The sequence below is a fragment of the Calypte anna genome, chromosome 20 (genome assembly GCF_003957555.1).
Source record: "Calypte anna isolate BGI_N300 chromosome 20, bCalAnn1_v1.p, whole genome shotgun sequence".
In the NCBI taxonomy this organism is placed as follows: domain Eukaryota; kingdom Metazoa; phylum Chordata; class Aves; order Apodiformes; family Trochilidae; genus Calypte; species Calypte anna.
Genome location: NC_044265.1, coordinates 2,599,032 through 2,617,812, shown reverse-complemented (window position 1 = coordinate 2,617,812; position 18,781 = coordinate 2,599,032). Strand labels below are relative to the sequence as shown.

At 41.8% G+C, this 18,781-nt stretch overlaps 1 protein-coding gene across 1 annotated transcript in view; it reads left to right on the top strand.

The window, feature by feature from the left end:
* Positions 1–18,781, top strand: part of PTPRT (protein tyrosine phosphatase receptor type T) — a 327,684-nt gene that overhangs the window by 234,479 nt on the left and 74,424 nt on the right. The window contains exons 13-14 of the mRNA XM_030463338.1: positions 7,992–8,028; positions 12,700–12,756. Coding sequence (XP_030319198.1) covers positions 7,992–8,028; positions 12,700–12,756 — 94 coding nt within the window. The remainder of the gene's footprint in view (positions 1–7,991; positions 8,029–12,699; positions 12,757–18,781) is intronic.

Genomic DNA, 18,781 nt, shown 5'->3' with positions numbered 1-18,781 from the left:
GATTCTGGATTAAAGCATCACTACTGTGTTGTTCCTGCTGTTTCTGGATCTCTTAGCTGGCAGGTTGTATCAGACTCTCTACAAACGAGATGAAAAGGAATCAAAAAAAAAAAAAAAAAAAAAAAGAAAAGAAAAGGACAACTTGCTTCTTCTGTGGAGAACTTTTTAAATATAATTTATCAAAAGAGTCTGTGAGCAACAAAACATAGTTTGTGAAAGCAGGAGAAGATGAGAAGTATCTTGCCAGCCAATGCAAAGTCCCATCTGAGCAAGCAAATACCTGTTGTGCCAGTATCTTAAGTTGCCACAGTATGTGTGCATCTACCCTTGAAGTGCAGTGGTATGGGAAAAAATAGAGAGCAAATGCCCAAGTGGAATACAGATTTCAGAGGAGTAGATGGCTTCTTTTTGTTTCTTGATAAAGTCCTTAAGCTCCACATTTTAATCATTAGGACTGCATCCAGTTTTTTGCAGCTATAGGTAATTTGTGTTTTGTGTACAGGTATAGTTTATATTTAAGAGTGCTGGGTTTTCACTTATGTCTATCCATCTGAGCAGCTTTGGTCTTCATAAACCCAGCTAATACTTACAGCTGCAATAAGGCAATTTTGGTAATGTACATCTGCAAAAAAATTGAAAGAGTAATAATTTAGCACAATCAAAACATAACTTTGATGTTCCCTTGCACATGAAAAACTTCACAGAACTTTGCCAGTCATTGTTTAATTAGGATATTCTATAGTTTCATTAATCACTGTCAGGTATAAAATAATGAAATTTCATTCCACACCTGGAATCTGCAACGAGAAATGTTTGTGAAGTGAACCAGAACACCTTCCTTTGGAAATGCAGGACTCTAGGGAGGACTTAATTTGATGAAGCATTGGGTACTTGGTCAAAAAGCTTGATTAGGAGGAGGTAGAAATGTTATAGGAGTTCTGCATTGTTTCAGCTCTGCTGTACATGGAGGGTTGTGCTCATTTGGTGTGCTTGTCTGTTCTGCAACCATTAGCTGTGATTGTTACAGTGAAAGGAATATAATTAACAGCTGGATGCAAAACAAGGGTGGCAAATTGCTGTAAAATCAGATCATGAGGTTTTCTGCCTTCTCTTGTTCAGTGTTGTCCTTGTTGTTGGAGAGTTTGAATGGGAAAGCTGTCACTGGCTGAATTCTTTCCTGTGGAGTTTGGTCATCTTGGTGTTGCTTCCAGACAGGAGTCTAAAGAGAACATGTGTGAGACAGAATGATTTTCAGCTTTGTTCTACAAAACACTTGCAAGTTGTGTGAATTTCCCTCCTAGGGACTGCTGAAAGCCAAATGCTGAACTCAAAGGGGGAAAAAAAGAAAAAGGAAATGGAAGCTCCTGGGTTTTTTTAACTGTGAGGATGAGAAGCAATAGTAGTTACTGTTTAGTTGTTAGATAGAGTTAGCATGAGGAATGACACAAGCAGAGGACTGGCTCTGCTCTCCTCTGGCAGGATCTCCACACATGCTGTCACAGCCATCCAGGTACTAAACTGATGTTTGCTCCTTGTCCTGGTGCCACCTGCTACAGATGACTGTGTGACAGAGCATGACTTCCTCCTTGTCTCCAAAACCTCCCTGAGCTCAGCCTTTTAAAACCCCAGCTCTTTCACTGTTCATCCCTCTGAAAGGAGGAGCCAGGATTACAACTCCTTATCCTCTTTTACAGTGACTTAATTATCAAAGTTAAATGTTGCAGGGTTTATTGTCCCCAGGCTCTTTACCTGGGTCATTGTAGATGGCAGTGTCTGGTTAGTGATCCAGCCACATGCACAAATGGGCAGAATTCTTTGTCTGCTGGGAAACTTCCCTGAATTTCTGAGCAGCTTAGAAACTAGAGCTTCCTACAGAACCTTCCTGGAGTTGCATTTTTCTCTCATTGAGTTAAAATGAAATCTGTAATGGCACAGTTGCAATCAATAACTCTTGGCCATTTTTCCACTAAATGGGAGATGAGGCAGGAGCCTTTGTTAAGGCAGCTGGAGGTGATGGGGAGATGCTGCCAGCATCTGGGCCAACAGGTGAATGATGTTTGCAGATCAGAATTGTGAAAAGTAGCACCCCAGGAATCAATGAGAATCTTATTTTTTTCAAGAGAACAGTAGACTCTGCAGAGATTCTCATTGATTTTTTCTGCTCTCTAATGACTTGTACTACATGCACAATCGGGCAGTTCATTATTATCAGGGGACAGCAGGCTGGATTTCTAGATGCTGACAGGTCTACTTGCAGTACCCAACGTTCTTCTTCTGAGATATTTTGGAGGTATGGAGCAGTGGTATTCATCCCTGTGGAGATGGGCCAGGAAAATAAAAACCAGTGAGATACTTTGGATCAGCACAAGCTGTGTTCTGAAAAATAAAGTGGCACCAAGGCCACCTGCATTTCTTCTGTGAACTATTAAAAGCTTTGGGGAGCTCTGTGTTCAGTAGGGTTTCAGGTATACAGTTTTGTTTGGTTATGTTTCCTCGTTCTTAATCTCACCGTGGAGCTTCTGGGGCAGAAATAAAGAGGCTGTGGGAGCATTTCACTCTTTGTAAGCCCCTGTTTCCACATCTGCTTGGCCATCTTGGGCTGGACCATGTGGACCTGAGCATGTTCTGAAGAGTAAATAAAACCATCCTCCTGTGTGAGATGTTGGGAGGGGGTGGGCATTCACTGATACAAACTGTATTGCATGGAAATAACTTCCTACTGTAAATAAGAAAAGCCCTAAACACTTGTTAAATCTGCCCTCTCCAAATGCCAGGATGTCCTGGTGGCCCTGGGACAGGACTGCAGGCCAGCCATGGAGGTCAGGGATGCTGACCCTGCTGGTGACAGGGACATCATGTCCCACACTGCTGGTGACAGGGGTGTCCCATGCTTCTGGTGACAGGGACATCACGTCCCACACACTCACCTCAGGCTCCTGCTGGATTTGGGCTGTCCTGATGGGAATTCTTACCTCCAGGGCCTCCTCCCTCTCTGCCTTCTGCCCCCTCAGCTGCTCCCCAGGAGTAGGCTGAGTGTGAGCTTATGTAGGCTCTGTCAGTGTTTATATCAGTTCTGCTATTTCATTAAATCTGTTTGTATTTTAGCCCACAGGGCTTCCCTCCTCCTCCTGATTCCCCTTCTCAGCTGAGTCATAAGGTGAGAGAGCAAACTGCTCCAGTTTAGCCCCAGAGATGAGCTGAACAAAAGCACACAGATAATAAAAAATAGCTGGTAATTGGGAGGGCGGGAGTAGATTTTTATTTTTTTTTTTTTAGACTCTCAGAGAACTCACGGTTTCCTTAAGCTGGTGATAGAAATTCTAGGGGAGTCCACTTGCCCTGCCACAGACATAGGCATCTGAAGAGAGCAAAGAGTTGGCTTCAGTGGGATTAAAAAAGAAACGTACAATCTAGAGCTCCTCTGGACTTGGGCAAAATGTGTTGAGGACCAAAATCTCATCCTGTGAGATGTTCAGTGGACAGAACCATGGTCTGTCTCCTGTGGCAATCAGGTTGCCAGCAGGCATGCTCAACCTCTGTCTCTGGGACATGGGCAGCTACAGCTGGAACTGAGCCTGGGCTGGAGGTTGGTAATTAGAGTCATAGAATTGTCAGGGTTGGAAAGGATCTTTAAGATCACCCAGTTCCAATGCCCTGCCATGGGCAGGGACACCTCCCAGCAGCTCAGGCTGCTCAGAGCCCTGTCCAGCATGGCCTTAAAAACTTCCAGGGATGGATGGGGCTTCCATCACCTCTCTGGGCAACCTGTGCCAGTGTCTCACCACCCTCATGGTGAAGAACTTCTTACTAATATCTAATATCTACTAATATCTACTAATATCTAATATCTTACTAATATCTAATCTAAGTCTCCCCTCCTCTAGTTTGAAACCATTCCCCCATGTCCTATCACTCCCTGACATCCTAAAAAGTCCATCCCCAGCTTTCTTGTAGCCCCCTTCAGATACTGGAAGGCCACAATGGGATCTCCTCAGAGCCTTCTCCTCTCCAGACTGAACAACCCCAACTCTCTCAGTGCTCCAGCCCTCTGACCATCCTCATGGCCCTTCTCTGGACACTCTCCATCACATCTATGACTTTCTTGTAACAGGGCTCCAGAACTGGATGCAGTACTCCAGACAATTTCTTGTCTCCTGGGTGCAGCAGGGAAAGGTAAAATTGCCTGTGCCCCAGCTGAGGTGCCTGATGAAGCTGTGCCTGTTGCTGGGTATGTCTGGGGACAGCAGATCTCATTGGTGCTGGCAGGTGGCTCTTCAGTCAAGGCAAGAAGTGTTTAACTAATGCAAAGTCATAATAGTAGTAAAGGGAAGAAAGAATTGTGGGTGTGAAAACAGATGGGTGAAAAAGCTCAGCTTCTTTTATTGTTGTTGGTAGTCTGTAAACAGCAAGCTGTCATTTTAAAAGAAAAATTAAAAAAAAAGCAACAAAATCATTTGCCTTCTTAGGCTGTGAAGATGCAGCTGTCGCATAAACATATGTGCTGCTGCCTTCATAGCCCTCTGCTGCAGAAAATAGTTCCCATCCAAACACTGAAGAGACAAAGGCAGAACTTGTCTTGTAATCATCCAGTGTACATCAGTAAAATGTGTGTTTAGGAACCCAGGTAATTAGTAGACAGCATCAGCTCCCTTGCTTTGAAAAAGAAAGAAAGAAAAACTATACTGGAAGGAGATACTTTAAAAAATAATCTGAAAATGCCAAGGGATGCTGTAACAGGATCATGGTTTGTAGTTTCCAGTTTGTGTGCATGAGTTGTGTTGGCAGAGAGGCTTGCACAGCCACAGTCTGTCCTCTCCTCAGGGGGTCTCCAGCTCATTCTAACTGTAGGTAGGAGTCTGCCCTCCAGAAATAGTCTGCCAGCATTCCAAAACACAGTCCAGTGGGCTATGTCCATGGTGTATGGACTTAAAAACTTAGCCCCAGGGTTCAGCCTTGAATGAGCATAGATTGGAATCATGTTTTATTTATATGGAAGTAAGTTCCAGAAAACAAACTTATCTAAATGTCTTAGAGGAAATGTGTAGATGGGCTTAAATATGCTGAAATTGTTCTGTTAGTGTTTAGATGTAAAATGTCTGTCTTAGCCTGACAGTGATAAAGAGCTGAAGTAGCAATCTTAAATCAAGTTGTTCCTGATTTGAACCATAATATAAAGCAGGTATTCTATACTGAATATATAGGATCTCAGGTCATCATTAGATGATGTTGTGGACATAAGGCCTTGTAAAGCTTCTGTGATAACACAGCTTTTGAAAGAACATCTTTTTAGTATCCCTTTAAATCATTATTTTTCTTGTAATTTCTCTAAGCCATCTGGATGGATAATGTTGTTTATTCCTGCTTCACTCAAGAGAGAAGCATCTTAGTTTGTTGTAGACAGGAAAGCACCTTGTCTGAATCAAAAGTAAATAGTAGAGAGGATCAAAAGTAATATTTTTCAGAAAATGAATTATATCATGGGAAAATGCTTTTACTGGTTTTGGGGGGAAAAGAAGTGCATTTATTTATTCTGTTTCTTGGTTAAGAAGTTCATACAAAATACTAATTCTCAACATCAATCAAAGAAAAATTGAGTTTAAAGAGATCTCATTTTTATGAGACACCAAAGAGGTAAGCAGTGGGTTGATCAATGAGGCAGTCAATAGAAATTGATGGAATAATCATCCCTAATCAGGAATATGGACTAAGTTCAAGTTTTTCAACTTAACCATCCCTAGTAACTGGACGTCTGGTGTCTGTGCAGGTTTATTTTATGTTTTCCTTCTCAGAAGATGCAATTTGAAATGAGTTTCTGAGGTCCAGATGTCTTGTTCTCTCCTGATTGATTGCCCTTGCTTTTGGCAGTGCTAGGTCCTGGTCTTCTAATAACTGTGATTGTCTGAGCTAAATGCAGCAATTAGTAGATGTAGATGCAAACAGAACCCTCTGCATCCTGTCTTCTCAAATTACCCTGTGGGAGGGTAATGTGCAGGAATATGCACATGCTCCAATGAGATCACTTACAGCATCATTAACAAGATTTCAGGTTTGGTTTTCTCGCCTCTTCTCAACATTGACTGATTTCTCCAACTTTTTGTTGCACTTTGAAGCTAGCAAAAAGCAATGAATACACAAGGATATCTTTCCACAGTGAAACCTGAGCAAGTGTCCACCTACTTTCAGACTGCAAAAATGCTATAATGATGTTTTTTTATTTACTTTATTCTTCAACACTGGTTTTCTGGGTCACCTTGTCTTGGATTGTAAACCACATGAGGATTTGTATGGGTTACAATTTCCAGCATTACGTGCTGAAGGCTTTGCTCTGAAAAAAAAAGCTGTGTTTTTCCTGCTTCACATACCAGTACTAGTAATAAAGACTTTGGATTTCCAGAGTAGTTGGCAATTCAAACTGATTATACCCAAGGCAGAGATGAATGGAGAGCTCTGGCATCCAGCTCTGCTGACTTTGCAGTTCTGATGGCTGAACAGGTTGTGTAGGGAGTAAAGTTTTGAGGGAGAGGGGAGTCAGTGCATCAAAGAGAGAGAACTGGGATAAACAGAGCTTCAGTCCCAGTCTGGGGGCTGTAAGGATGACTTTATTAGATGTTATTTGTTCATGGTCATCCAGAATTCCTTCAAAGTGTTTAAAGGCAAGATCATCAGGGACAGTTTGTCCTTCTGAATTTCTTGTGGTTTCTACATTACTCATAGGGTTGCTTATATCCAATAAGCCTGAATATCCAATAATAGCTGAATATATCCAGGTATTGTGGCTGATAGGTATCTTTGGGGCTGCATAGAAAGGGATCAGAGGGAATTGTTGCTGTGTTTCCCAATGTCCATCCTGCAACTGCTCCTTACCTCCCTGAAACTAAGAGCAGAAAGGCACAATGGGGCTGTGTGGTTCTGCTCCTGCCAAGAAGGATCTGTCACAGATGGAGCTGATCTTCTCCAATAGCAAATTCAGACTTCCACAGTGTTTGCCTTATTGCCTGGGAATGGAATGAGGTGCTCAGCAGCACATTTGCAAGGCTGCTGTTTCCAGAGCCCAGACAGCATCCATATTAATGTAGCAGTGTTCCACACAGTAATTTATGCAGTATTCATTATGCCCAAGACATGTACATGAGCGTGTAAAGACATCAAGTGCTACCAAAACCCTGCAGCACATTTCTGCCTGCCAAAGCCAGCTTTTTAACCAAGCAACACATTAAGATTTGGACAGCAATTGTGCATTGGACAGAAGCAACTCATGCCAATGAGGAGCTGGGGATACCAGAAGGGATGGATGTGTTTTCAGTGGAGGGGGGGGCTGAGAAGGCTGCCGAGCTTGAGCTGTTAATTAAGCCAAACACAACATTGCTGTTGCAATCCAAACTCCTGTTTACACAGATCTCTTGGCTCTCAGGTGGTTTCAACAAAAGCATTGGGTTTTATCCCAGCTCTGCAATGACAAGCAGCGGTGGTGTGGGTTGTGTTTGAATGGCTCACTTGGCAGAGCTAGGCATACAGCATGCTGGTTTGCTTCCCATACATATCAGAGTCCTGAAATATTCAAATGACTGCTTTGGTGTCTGTTTGCCATGTGTTTAAATAAATACCCAATTTGAACAATTTGTAGTAACGGTGCATGAAAATTCAGTGTACAGTTCCGTGTACTGTGGACTCAAGGCTTGCCAGCCCATGACATCAGGTCACAAAATGGGTGAATTCTACTAGGTAATCAGGCAGTTATGCTGCACCCATCACTCACACATTCAGTGTAGAAAAACATTTTCATTCTTAACTTCTCAATAGTAAGAGAAGCAGCTGTAAGCAAGTCCATTAGTATGGAGTGTTTTGTGCCACTAAAACTGCTGGTGGGATTTGCAGAGATGAAGGGGAAGAAAAATGCTTATTTGTTTTGCTTTTTAAAGGTATGTATGGTTTTTGTGTGGGGGCAAATGACACATCCTGATATTTTTCTATATTTTTTTATTATCTTTCAGGAAACCAAAATCAACTGTGTCCGTCTGGCAACAAAAGGTACGTGGGTCTCTTTTGCCTTCATAGTGTAAGAATGTAAAAGCTGCAGTGGTGACACAACTTGGTTACAGTTACTATTCAAAGAATAAGCCTTCCTTCTTATTATTATTTTTAAAGGAAGATTATGAAGGCAGAACATAAATTTCCAGAATCACTCCACCGTATTTGTGGACTTTTTAATCTTTCTCTGTCTCCGTGGTTCCTAATTTCCTTTCTTCTGTTCAAGGTGCCTGTTCTTAGGACTGATCATGGTATTGGCAGAACACCACTGAAAAAGAAACATTAAATTCCTATTAAATTCATTCTCTCCACAAATGTGTAGAGAAGTAAAAGGAGATCACATGGAAGGCCAGCCTTGAGCATTGCAGGACACACTTGTTATACCATGGTATCATTTATCAAGCTGGTAGAGTCCATTCCTTATTTTAATTACACTTAGCTCAGCATAGACCAAACTGACCAGGCAAATAGACAAGACCAAGCAAACCTAAGACATATATTCTTAAATACAATGCCCTAATCCCCAGGTTGCTTCTCAAGATGTAGCTACTGAGGGCCCAATGACAAGGGTCTGTCTTCTTTCTTGGAGTTCAGAGTTGCTTTTCACAACTCTTCTAAGGACTTCAGCATCCCCCCAGGGGCTACTTCGTGTCAGAAACCAATTTACTTGGAATAAAGAGGAGAAGCTGTAAAAAGACTTGCTCAGCACCTGTTGTAGCCTCAGAATGATCTGTAAGGCAGTGGTGGGGGTAATTGCAATGGGCCTTGCTGCAGATACCTCTGCATCTCCAAAATTCAGGGTTGCCATCTTACACTGACAATGTTTGGCTGTAAAATAATTATGTGGAGTCTTTCCATGAATTTCAATGAAATTGGCAAGAACTCACAAATTTTTTGGTTTTGGTTTTTTTTTGGTTTTTTTTTGTTTGGTTGGTTGGTTTTGGCTTTTTTTTTTTTATTATTATTTGAAGCACCATCCCATTTTTCCCCCATTATTTTGGCAAGAACTCACAAGTTTTTTGTTGGTGGATTTTTTTTTTTAATTATTATTATTTGAGGCACCAGACCATTTTTCCCCCGTTATTTTCATTCTTTTGTGTCTTGTGGCTGTAATAGAAGTTTATGTCTTCTGAGCACATTCTCCTAATCCCTTTTGCATCTGGACTTGCAGAGGAGTTGGGAGGGCTCAAAGAAGCCCCAGCTAATAGTTGTTGGGTAGCAGAAGAGGACTTCTTCTCCAGATGGAGACATCTACCAGTCTGCTACAGAAAGCCATGCACATGGCAGGAGCTGCATGGAGGTCCCACCTGGGCAGCTATTTTGACAGCAGAGACCTGATACACAAACCAGGGGGGTTGTAAGCAGTTGTGTCACCACTGAAAGCCAAGGAGGATGAGCCATTTCTCCCCTTTGTCCTTTTCATCTGTGGCCCTGGTGCTCTCTGTGTCCTCTTGTTGCTTTCCTTTCTAGAAGTTGCTCCTAAAATCTTTATTTAATTCATTTTTCTGGGTTACAAACATTCTGTGTCTCAGTCTCTCCCTCATGTTTCCCAGCTGTTAGTGATGTGACCATTTTGAATACTTTATTTTGGCTTTCTGCTGGTAGCAAAAGAAAAGAGCAGGACTGGATAAGATAGGTCAGGGTGACATGAGTCTTCCCAGGGTTTTCCCAGACCATGACTTAGAGGTCTCCTCATGTGATCAGGGGAACCAGAGTAATTAATTTTTGGAAACCTGTAGTTTCTTCCCTTTCAGTCGCTTCTTTATCTGAGCTTGCTGGAAGAATGTTATCATGCCAGCAGGAAAGATATTTCCTCTGTTGACTATTCAAAGAAAAAAAAAATGAAAACATAGCTTGAAAAGTTCCATTCTTGCATGACCTTTTGGTTTGCACTGTCTGATTTGGGTACTTCAGAAAAGTGTCACATAAGTGACCTTGAGTTGACTTCTGTGAACTGATTTAAATTTCATTAATCTGTTCAGCCACCAGGAAGAGTCAGCAAGCTATCTCAGTCTGTTGTTTCTGAATGTCATCTCTTTTTCAAAAGGGATCTCTTACTAATATTAATTTGCCAAGAGATATAAAAAGATGAGTAGAGCCTGAGAATGCCTAGAGCCACTGCTTTTTGGTGATCTTATTCTTCAGGATTTTTCTTGACTGACGTGAATGGAAAAGGACAGGAAATGATGGCACTGGTAATGTTCATTCTCCTTGTCTCAATGGATATCACTTTTGATTTATAGGCAGTTCTCTTATTCCTGTATGTGGAAGTCTCTGTGGAAATTCTTTCTTTTTTTCCCCCTTCTTTGTTTTCTCATCCTCACTCTGAGAATTGCAGTGTTGTATTTCTCAGTGACCATTAGCAAGGACTCCAAAGTATCCATGACTGTGGCTAATTTCATCCAGTTTCAGCTCTTCAAAGGCACAGTATTGCCTGCAGCTTGTGGGCAAGGTAGTGCCACAAGTGAATTTGTAGTACTAAAAATGTAACAGGATCTTCCCTTGCTGGGGAGTGTGAGCAGCTGAGCAGTGGCTGAACAGTGTGGGTCTGTAGTTTGGAGCTTTCCCATAGTTTCAGATTTCCATATGTCAAGAGGCTGAATTCCCACCATCCCTTAACTCCAGCTGAATAGAAGGACTCAGGCCTGGGGAGAGGTCTCAGAGCTTCTCTCTCCCTGCAATGCACAGAAACCCTCCCCATGCTGTAATTACAGTGTGACCTGATGGAAGGCTGAAAGCTGAAGTGTTCTAGATGACCTCCTGTGTCTGTGCTGTCTTCCCTCTGCTCATTATATTGATTATCTCTAATGGCATTGCCATGTATTCACCTTTACTTGCATCATTGTCTTTCTGAGGATAGAATGAGCCAGCCTTGAAGGCAATCATCAGAGCTGCTAGCAAAGATACCACTGTGGTGTCTTTGGTAAGAGGAAAAAAACCCAAATAAACTCATTTGGAGTCAGGGTTATTCTCAGCACTGACAGCTAAAAACTCTGCTTTGAGTTGGTACCAGAGAAAAAGGGTATTTTGTTTTAATGCCTGAAAATAAGTGCACGCTACTGGTGCCAGCCCAACTGTTCATTTTGGGATAGAAGCCTAATTTTTCCATTCCTAGATGTTTGCCACTGCAGTAGCTCCATTAATGTGAGTGAAATGAGTTCTGATTTACACCAGTGGCAGGAAGATGAGGATCAAGACATATTTAAGCAAGGGCAAGGATTCTCTTCAAGTGTTGGATTAACAAGGGCACTAAATGTGAGTGTGGGAGTAATTAGGCAATAAAATGTGTTAAGCAGTGTGTTACTGGGGGATGGAAACACATCTTGGGTGTTGCTGCTAGGCACCTGTTCAGAAGCTGAGTGGCTTTAATTACTTGAGAGCTGCATGAGGCTGTTCCACTGTCACTGCTTCAGCAAGCTGGGAGGCAATTTGCTTTGTATGTCCCATTGCCTCAAAGCCAGGGAAATGAAAGCAGACAACTCTTTAAAAAGTGTTTTAGTCCATTAAAGAGCATTTTGGAGATTTCCCAATTTTCTCTCCTCCCCTTTTAGCAAGAAATAGACCGTTCAGACTGAGCCCTTTTCAGTGCAGTTCAGCTCCACGTAGGAGCTGCCTCTGTGCACTCTTCAGCAGGGTTTTCTGCATTTCTTGTTAGATAAACCTGATTCTTGTGGCTGCAAGAGATCTCTCTCAATTCTTTGTGTATTGGTTTATTTAAATTTTTTTGGGGGGTGTGGTGATGGTGTCAGCATTTCAGACCCTAGGCCATAAAAACCAATAGTGTATACTCCAAAGCAGAGCTGGTAGATACCCACTCAGGCAAGCACATCTGTCAAGCTCTTTTCCTTCTATCCAATGTCTCAGGGTAGGAATTGGCTGGTGTTGTTGAAAAGGGCTGGTGGCAGGGCCCCATCATCAGTCTCTGCTGCAGTGACATTTCCCAATCCATCAGAAAGCTCTCTGCATTTGTCTCTGTAGCCATTTCACATTTTGCAAGCATGTTTTAAGTCCACAAGCATTATTAACCTCTTGTCTCTATGCATGTATTTATTTTCAGGTTCACTGGGCTCAGATTTCTTACCACTTCCAACCATAAACATCTCTCCTCCCATGGGCTACTCCTCTTTTTTGAAATTACTGGAGTAATGTTGTCTTTCACAGTGTTAGTCACTTGGATGCTTATCATGAGCTTAAAACACTCTTTTAAAAAAAGAAGTTTGTAATTAGACCCTAATTTATCAGCTCTCTGCCATACAATTTTCAGTCAGCCAATTTATTTATTAGTTTTGCCATTTGGTTTCCTTGATAACCTTTGGTTTATTATGTCCCATTCTTTCTGAACTAACTGGCTTGTTCTCCCTGTCTTAAAGCAACATATTTATATTGACACTTTATTAAGAAAATTGCAGCCTCTTACCAAGAGAGAGCATTTACCTCTTCTGTGCTTAAAGTGCACTAAATTAATTTCACACTGTAATTGAAACCAAGGCAGAGGGCTCATTAATGGTTCCTTATCTCCCGATACTCATTCCTACTTTCTTTAAAAAAAGTGACTTCTTGCAAATGAAAGAATGGAACTTTAATAATCATTACAAGGTACATTTTTATTTTTTCCTTTTGTTTTTTTTTTTCTTGTGCATGCTGCCTGGGAACGATTTGCCTTGTTCTTAGCAGTACTAGGTAGGCAAGAGGTGACCACACGAAACCCGCCCAGCCTCTTGAGCACAGGTGATTATCATCAGTTCAGGCAAAGAAAAACTGTTCCAACTTTCAGACAGCTGATCAGCTTTGTGACTTCTTGTTTCATATTCGCTTTGCATGGGGAAATGCTTTTACAATTATTCGAACTGCAGGATAACTGGGGGCACTCCTTACCTTTCACTCCCTGTGCACTGAAGTGAGCATCAGCCTGAGCTGAGGGTCACCTGGAGGTCCAAACACCATTTAAACCTTCAGAGGAGCACTTGAGCATGACTGAAGAGCCCCGTGGAGCCCTTACTGGCCCTCTGCAGAGGCTGAATATCTCCCTGAATGTGCACGGAGGTGACCTTGCATTTCTGAATGAAAATGGCAATGGCATTCTCTGGGGCTGATTGTTACACTACCTCTGAGACAGCTGAGTCTTGGTGTTGAAGAAAGGATGACAGGAGAATGGAAAGTAGATTCTGTCAGTCCTCTGTCCAGAAACTTCTGCTGGAATCAGAGACATTGCAAAAAGGAGCCTCAGCAATGCTGTGTAAAATCATGCACAAACCAAGGAAGTTCAGAGCTTCTCAAAGGGTTTGCAGTTGCCATCAGAAGGAACTTGAAGATCTGTGTGTGATAAATTTGTTTTGTGTAGAATTAGGACCAATATCATCAGTTCAGTCCAAAAACCTTAATGATAAAGAGGAAAGCCCATCAGTACTTTCTTCTACTTTATCCTGATGGACATAGCCTGATTTACTGGGATGTGACTGAATAAATAATATGAAAGGGAAGGGAAAGGAGGGTTGGTTTCTCATGTTTTTAGGAATGTTCCTCTTCCAGTGCTGTATGGTTATATTCCTATCTAGCTGTGACTTCCTTGCCAGGAATTATTTTAATTTCACATCAGGGCATCTGTAATGATAGAGGGACAAAAAGATACTGGAACAAGAAGATACTGGGCTTCTTGTGAAGTTTACATGCCTCTAAAATATAGAGAAATGAGCCTGCTTTTTTGTAGCACATCAGCACTGAAAAAGGGAACTTCCTGGGAGATCAGTGCTTAACAATCCTGAGACTTCAGAAATAAACTTGGGTCTGAAAGGTGACAAGTAAAATCATGGAGAGGGAGCAGACTGCAAAAAACCAAGGAAAAATGAGGATGAAAAAAGTTTCTGGTGTTCACACATAGTTTTGCTGCTTGTGAGAACAGTTCTTACCCCTTCAAATTCATTGAAGAGGGCTTTGTTGTTTTCTGAAATATATTCTGGTTTTGTAGACAGATTATGTGGTTTTTTAAGCAGATCTAACCCACTTCAAATCTATTTGTTATTGCATTTTGTTTTCTGATATGCCAGAATGTTATTCCTTTGAGAGGTTTATTCTGTTTTGTGCTACTTATTTCAGTGGGTTTTATAACACTTTTTAAGTTAAGTTAAATGTATGGAAATGTTTTTCTGTTTTCTTTTCCCTTGAACACATTTCTGCCTTCTAGCAGTTGTTTTTAGCACAAGTTTGTGCATCCCCATCATTAATTGATTAATAACAGACACATTTACATGGATCTTACTGAAAAATATTCCCTATTCAGAAGACAACCTAAACCTTTTGGCATTTGAATGTACACTGAACCCAGTGAACATCTTTATTTTCATAACATTTGGTATCAAGACTTATTGTAGGGATTTAAATGTTGACTTTAGGGGCTTCCTTCAACCAAGGATCTAATGAACCAACTTAGAATATGTGAAGAACCTGGTGCAAAATTGGATGATGTTACAAGTGAATTGAGTATGATAATCTTGGTCAGGTTTCTAGAGACCAATGTCTACTCTAGAACTTTGCTATGCTGACAGAACCTCATCCTGGGCTCCTCAATTCAAATAAACAGTGGGTGGAAAAGGCTGGGAGAAGCACCATGGTTCAGGGGAAATTTGGGATAGATTAGCAACAGTAGACTGAAAATACCACCCTTGTAATTGAAAGCATCCACTTCTGGGATACATCTTTCAGAAAAGAAAAGGGGGTTTGAAAATGCAGAATTAAATTGTTCATTGCTGTGTGAGTCGAGTCCTCCCTGGAATCAAGGCAGGGATGGAGCCTGGTGTCCTCTTACAGTCCCTGAGGGGTGTGAAAGGATGCTGTTGGCTGAGTGCTGTGGCTGGTAGGTTGTGTAGTCATTTTTGTTTGCAGATTCATAAGCAGCCAGGCAAAGGTGAGGGGAGGAGGCAAGGAATTAGTTGTATGTAGAGCCAGAAATGAAGGTTGAATTAGAAGGGATTTGTTTTGGTTTGTTTAGTTTGAATGCAAAGAGCAATGCATGCTGACTTGCTTGGGAAAGTCAGAATTGGGGTTTTTCTCTTCTTTTCTGCTTGAAGTTTTACAGAAAGAACCGAATGTTTTCTGAAGCCTTCTGGACAGGGGTTGAGAGGTAGGGCAGAGGAGGAGCAGCCAAAGGAGGAGCAGGACTGCTCTATTTTAGAGGAGAGCAGTGTTGGATGTTCCCTGCCTTCGTGGTTACACCAGCTCGTTTGGCCAGTCAGTATTTTTCCTGATATCTGGAGATGCTCTCTAAGGTGTATCAGCCACTGACTGGGTGTCATGGATTACTTGAAAAGTTTTTCATAAACAGATATTAATTGTCAGTGTCCTTAAATGGCACTTCCAAAGGCACGACAAACCCAAGGCTGTTACAAATCCATTGTGCCTCTGTTCCCTTAAAAAGATCTTTTCAATGATCCATGTTCAGACACAGGGTTCTTATGACTGCGTTAGCTTCTCAGTTTCTTCCAGGAATCAAACACTTAAAAAACTGTACAGTAGCACTAGGATATGTGACAGTGTCAGAAGAGGGGTAGGTGTGAAAGAGACTGTTTCGTAATACTATTGTAGAGGAAAAGAAAAATCTTCATTCAAGACATGCCTGAAAGTGCTGCCTCAACTTGGCAAAGTACAGAAAGTTTCCCAGGATTTTATGCAGCACACGTAGAGTGTGTACACACAGACTCCCCAGTGCATTGGCCATATGACTCCCTTTTTACTGTAAAATGTTGAGTATCCTCCTTTGCATGCTGCTCATCAGCTTGAGGGGCAGATCTTCCTGGGCACAGATTTTGTAGGCTACCATGGTACTTGCAGCACCTTTGAGCATCTGGGCTCGAAAGGCTGCCTTCAGTATTCACTTTATCCCACCTCTAGACTTAACTCACTGGTTTTGTAATTTCTACAGCTGGTCTGGCTGTGGGTTTTTAATGATAAGCATGATGAGAGCTGAGTAACTGCTTAGAGGGGACTGGTTGGTGCAAAGGTTAATTAGTTTTTGTTCGTAGGGTGTAACGAGTGTGTTCCACATCCAGTGTTGTCATGCACTGAGAGCTTTCTGCCTGTATCAGTCAACAGATTGATCTCCCTGAGTCTGTTCAGGACTATAAAAAAAAAAAAAAAAATTAGAGTCACATCTGTAGATTGGAACTTGTGGTAATGGGAATTTTATTTGTTTTTCATTTTTACAATTTCAAGCTTGTTTCTAATTAGCTCTGCAAAAGTGGAGTTCAGATGGAGACATGCAGTGCCCTCTGAACCAGCACCTCTCTTGTAGGTGTCACAGCACCTGCTCTTCACCCAAGCTGCTTTTTCAACTAAATGTAATAATAACCCTTTCTTATTCTTGTGGCCCATCTGTCTGCCTGTAGCACAGATTAGGTGCTTCTGAGAGAGAGGAAGTGAAACAGGAGGAGAAAAGAAAAGCCTTAGTGATGGATTTGCCTGGAATCTCCAGAATTAATTATTCTCTTCCTGATACATTTTTAATTCTTACTCAGTTTAGTAACACTAATCTTGATTCCTCGATGTATTTTTACCCTCATCCTCCTACAGATTCAACCTGGATGCCTGGTAATCCCTCATATAAATTCTGCTCTTTCTCTCCAAGACTGCTTTGTTTTGCTGATCTCTCTGCTTAGAATATGGTTGAAAGCTTTTGGCTCTCCTCATCCTTTCCATTCCTTTGGAGCTTTTTTAGAGCAATGAGAAAGCCTGTGCTGCCTGCAGTCTTCAATAACTGGAGGCAGAAAATTGGTGCAGTGACATTCCGTGTAGTGATCCTGTTGGTGGTATTTATTTTTTTAATGAATTACAACAAAGCAATAGCCCTAGTGAAATCTTACCTCTCAGATGAGCTGCTGCACTTTTTTTGGCTTATGATACACAGCAGTACCCCAGCCTCTCTGTACTGAGTTTTTTTGTAGTCTCAGGTCTCTGATAAGCACTGCAGAAGGTTGCAAACCAGGCTGCCTTCCACCAGCCATGCATGGGGCCAGCTGATGCAGAGGGCTGCAGCTGGGTGATGCTGGCTAATAGGAATTTGGGATCAAGATGTGAAACGGGGCCCTTCCACCTTTATCTCAGCATTATCATGCTCAGAGGAACCTGTCAGCCCTTGAGTTTATATGTCAGAGCCTGTTTCAGAGGTATAGATATGTCCTGGTTTGGGCCAGGATAAAGGTGATTTTCTGTCTTGTACTTTTGCTTTTAGCTAAGTCTCTTGTAAGTATTTGCACTTGCTGAAATTAACAGCCAGTTTCTCAGACAGTGTGTGCTTCTAGGACTGATAACACTTGATGTTTATAGTTACTGCTAGAGACTGGTGTGCAGAGCCAAGGACACTGCTCAGCTCTGAGGAAAACATTTTACTGTCCAGGAGGATAAAGAGGTCCCACCTGAGCCCTCATTTGGGGAGGAACAGACAAGATAGATGCCAGAATTGACCAAACAGAGGATTCCATCCCATACACCTCATACTCAGTATAAATTTGAGGCATCACGAGGGCCGAGCCAGATTCTTTTCTGGATTTCCGGATTCCCAGACTTCTGGATTTCCTGATTTCCTGCTTCCCTTCCTTCACCCGGCATCCTGGAAGGATCCCGTCCGTTCGTCTGCCTGTGGTCCTGATCCATCCCAGCCCATATCTGTGTGTTCCTGCCTCCAGTTCCCAACTGCTGCCGACTCCAGGAGTCCAGCTTGGACTTTCCCAGGGCTGCCCTGCAGCCTCGGTGGTGACGTGAGAGTTATTGGGGGAAAGGGGGAGGAATGTGGTTTCCATTTTCCTGTATATTTGTATATATTTAGTAATTTTACCTATTTATCATTACTGTTCATTAAAGTTGTGTAGTTTAGTTTCCAACCCATCAGTCTCTCTCCCTTATTCTCTCTCCTTTCTTTATCAAGGAGGAGAGAGAGATTAATAGAGAGTGTCTGTTATTCAGTTTAATTGCTGGGCCAGGGTTAAACCCTGACAAGATAGAATCAGGGACTAAAAACATAGGGGAACACATTTCTACATGCAGAGATGCTTTAGTCATTTGTAGACCACTCACATAGAAAGCATCATAAAAAAAGAAAAGGAAATCATGTTTACAAGTGATTTGAGAATAACTGCTTTTGGAAAATAAGCCTCTAGGTCTGATAGGAAATTTTCCATTCAGCATGCTGCCTGCCCATTATGTGCTACAAAGAAGTGACTGATTGAGCAGCTCATTTTAACTCGTAATGACTTTGAACCCATTATTTTTCATTAATTTTTCTCTGTTAAATAATACTTTGAAGTAATTTTTCTGATTGGCTTTTGTTTCAAGAATGACTTTTTATCTGAAGGAGTTGTATTCTTAGCTGTTACAAATTTGAAACCCAAACTCAGTCTTTGCCAGACTGACATGTTCCCTGCCTAGGTCTTTCTTGTCATCTGGTCATGGCTGAACCTCCCATTACTTGTGTTGATTCTTTTATTTTGTCCTCCCTCACTTTACACTTGCACTGCCTTTTTCTTGCCCCTGGGTATTTGACCCAGCTATCTTAGAGCCATTTTGCTTCCTTTCTGTTTCCTCTTGTGGCATTGGATGCTTCTCTCTGGCACTGTGGTACAGCTGCCATTGCAGGACTTTGTTCTTTATGCCCCACCAGCTGGAAATCTCACATAAATACCCATCTTTTCTTCCTCCCTATGGCTCTTTTGAATTCTTTTTCCTGTCAGTTACATTTTTTAATGCAGTGTTGTAATCGCTGCTTTAA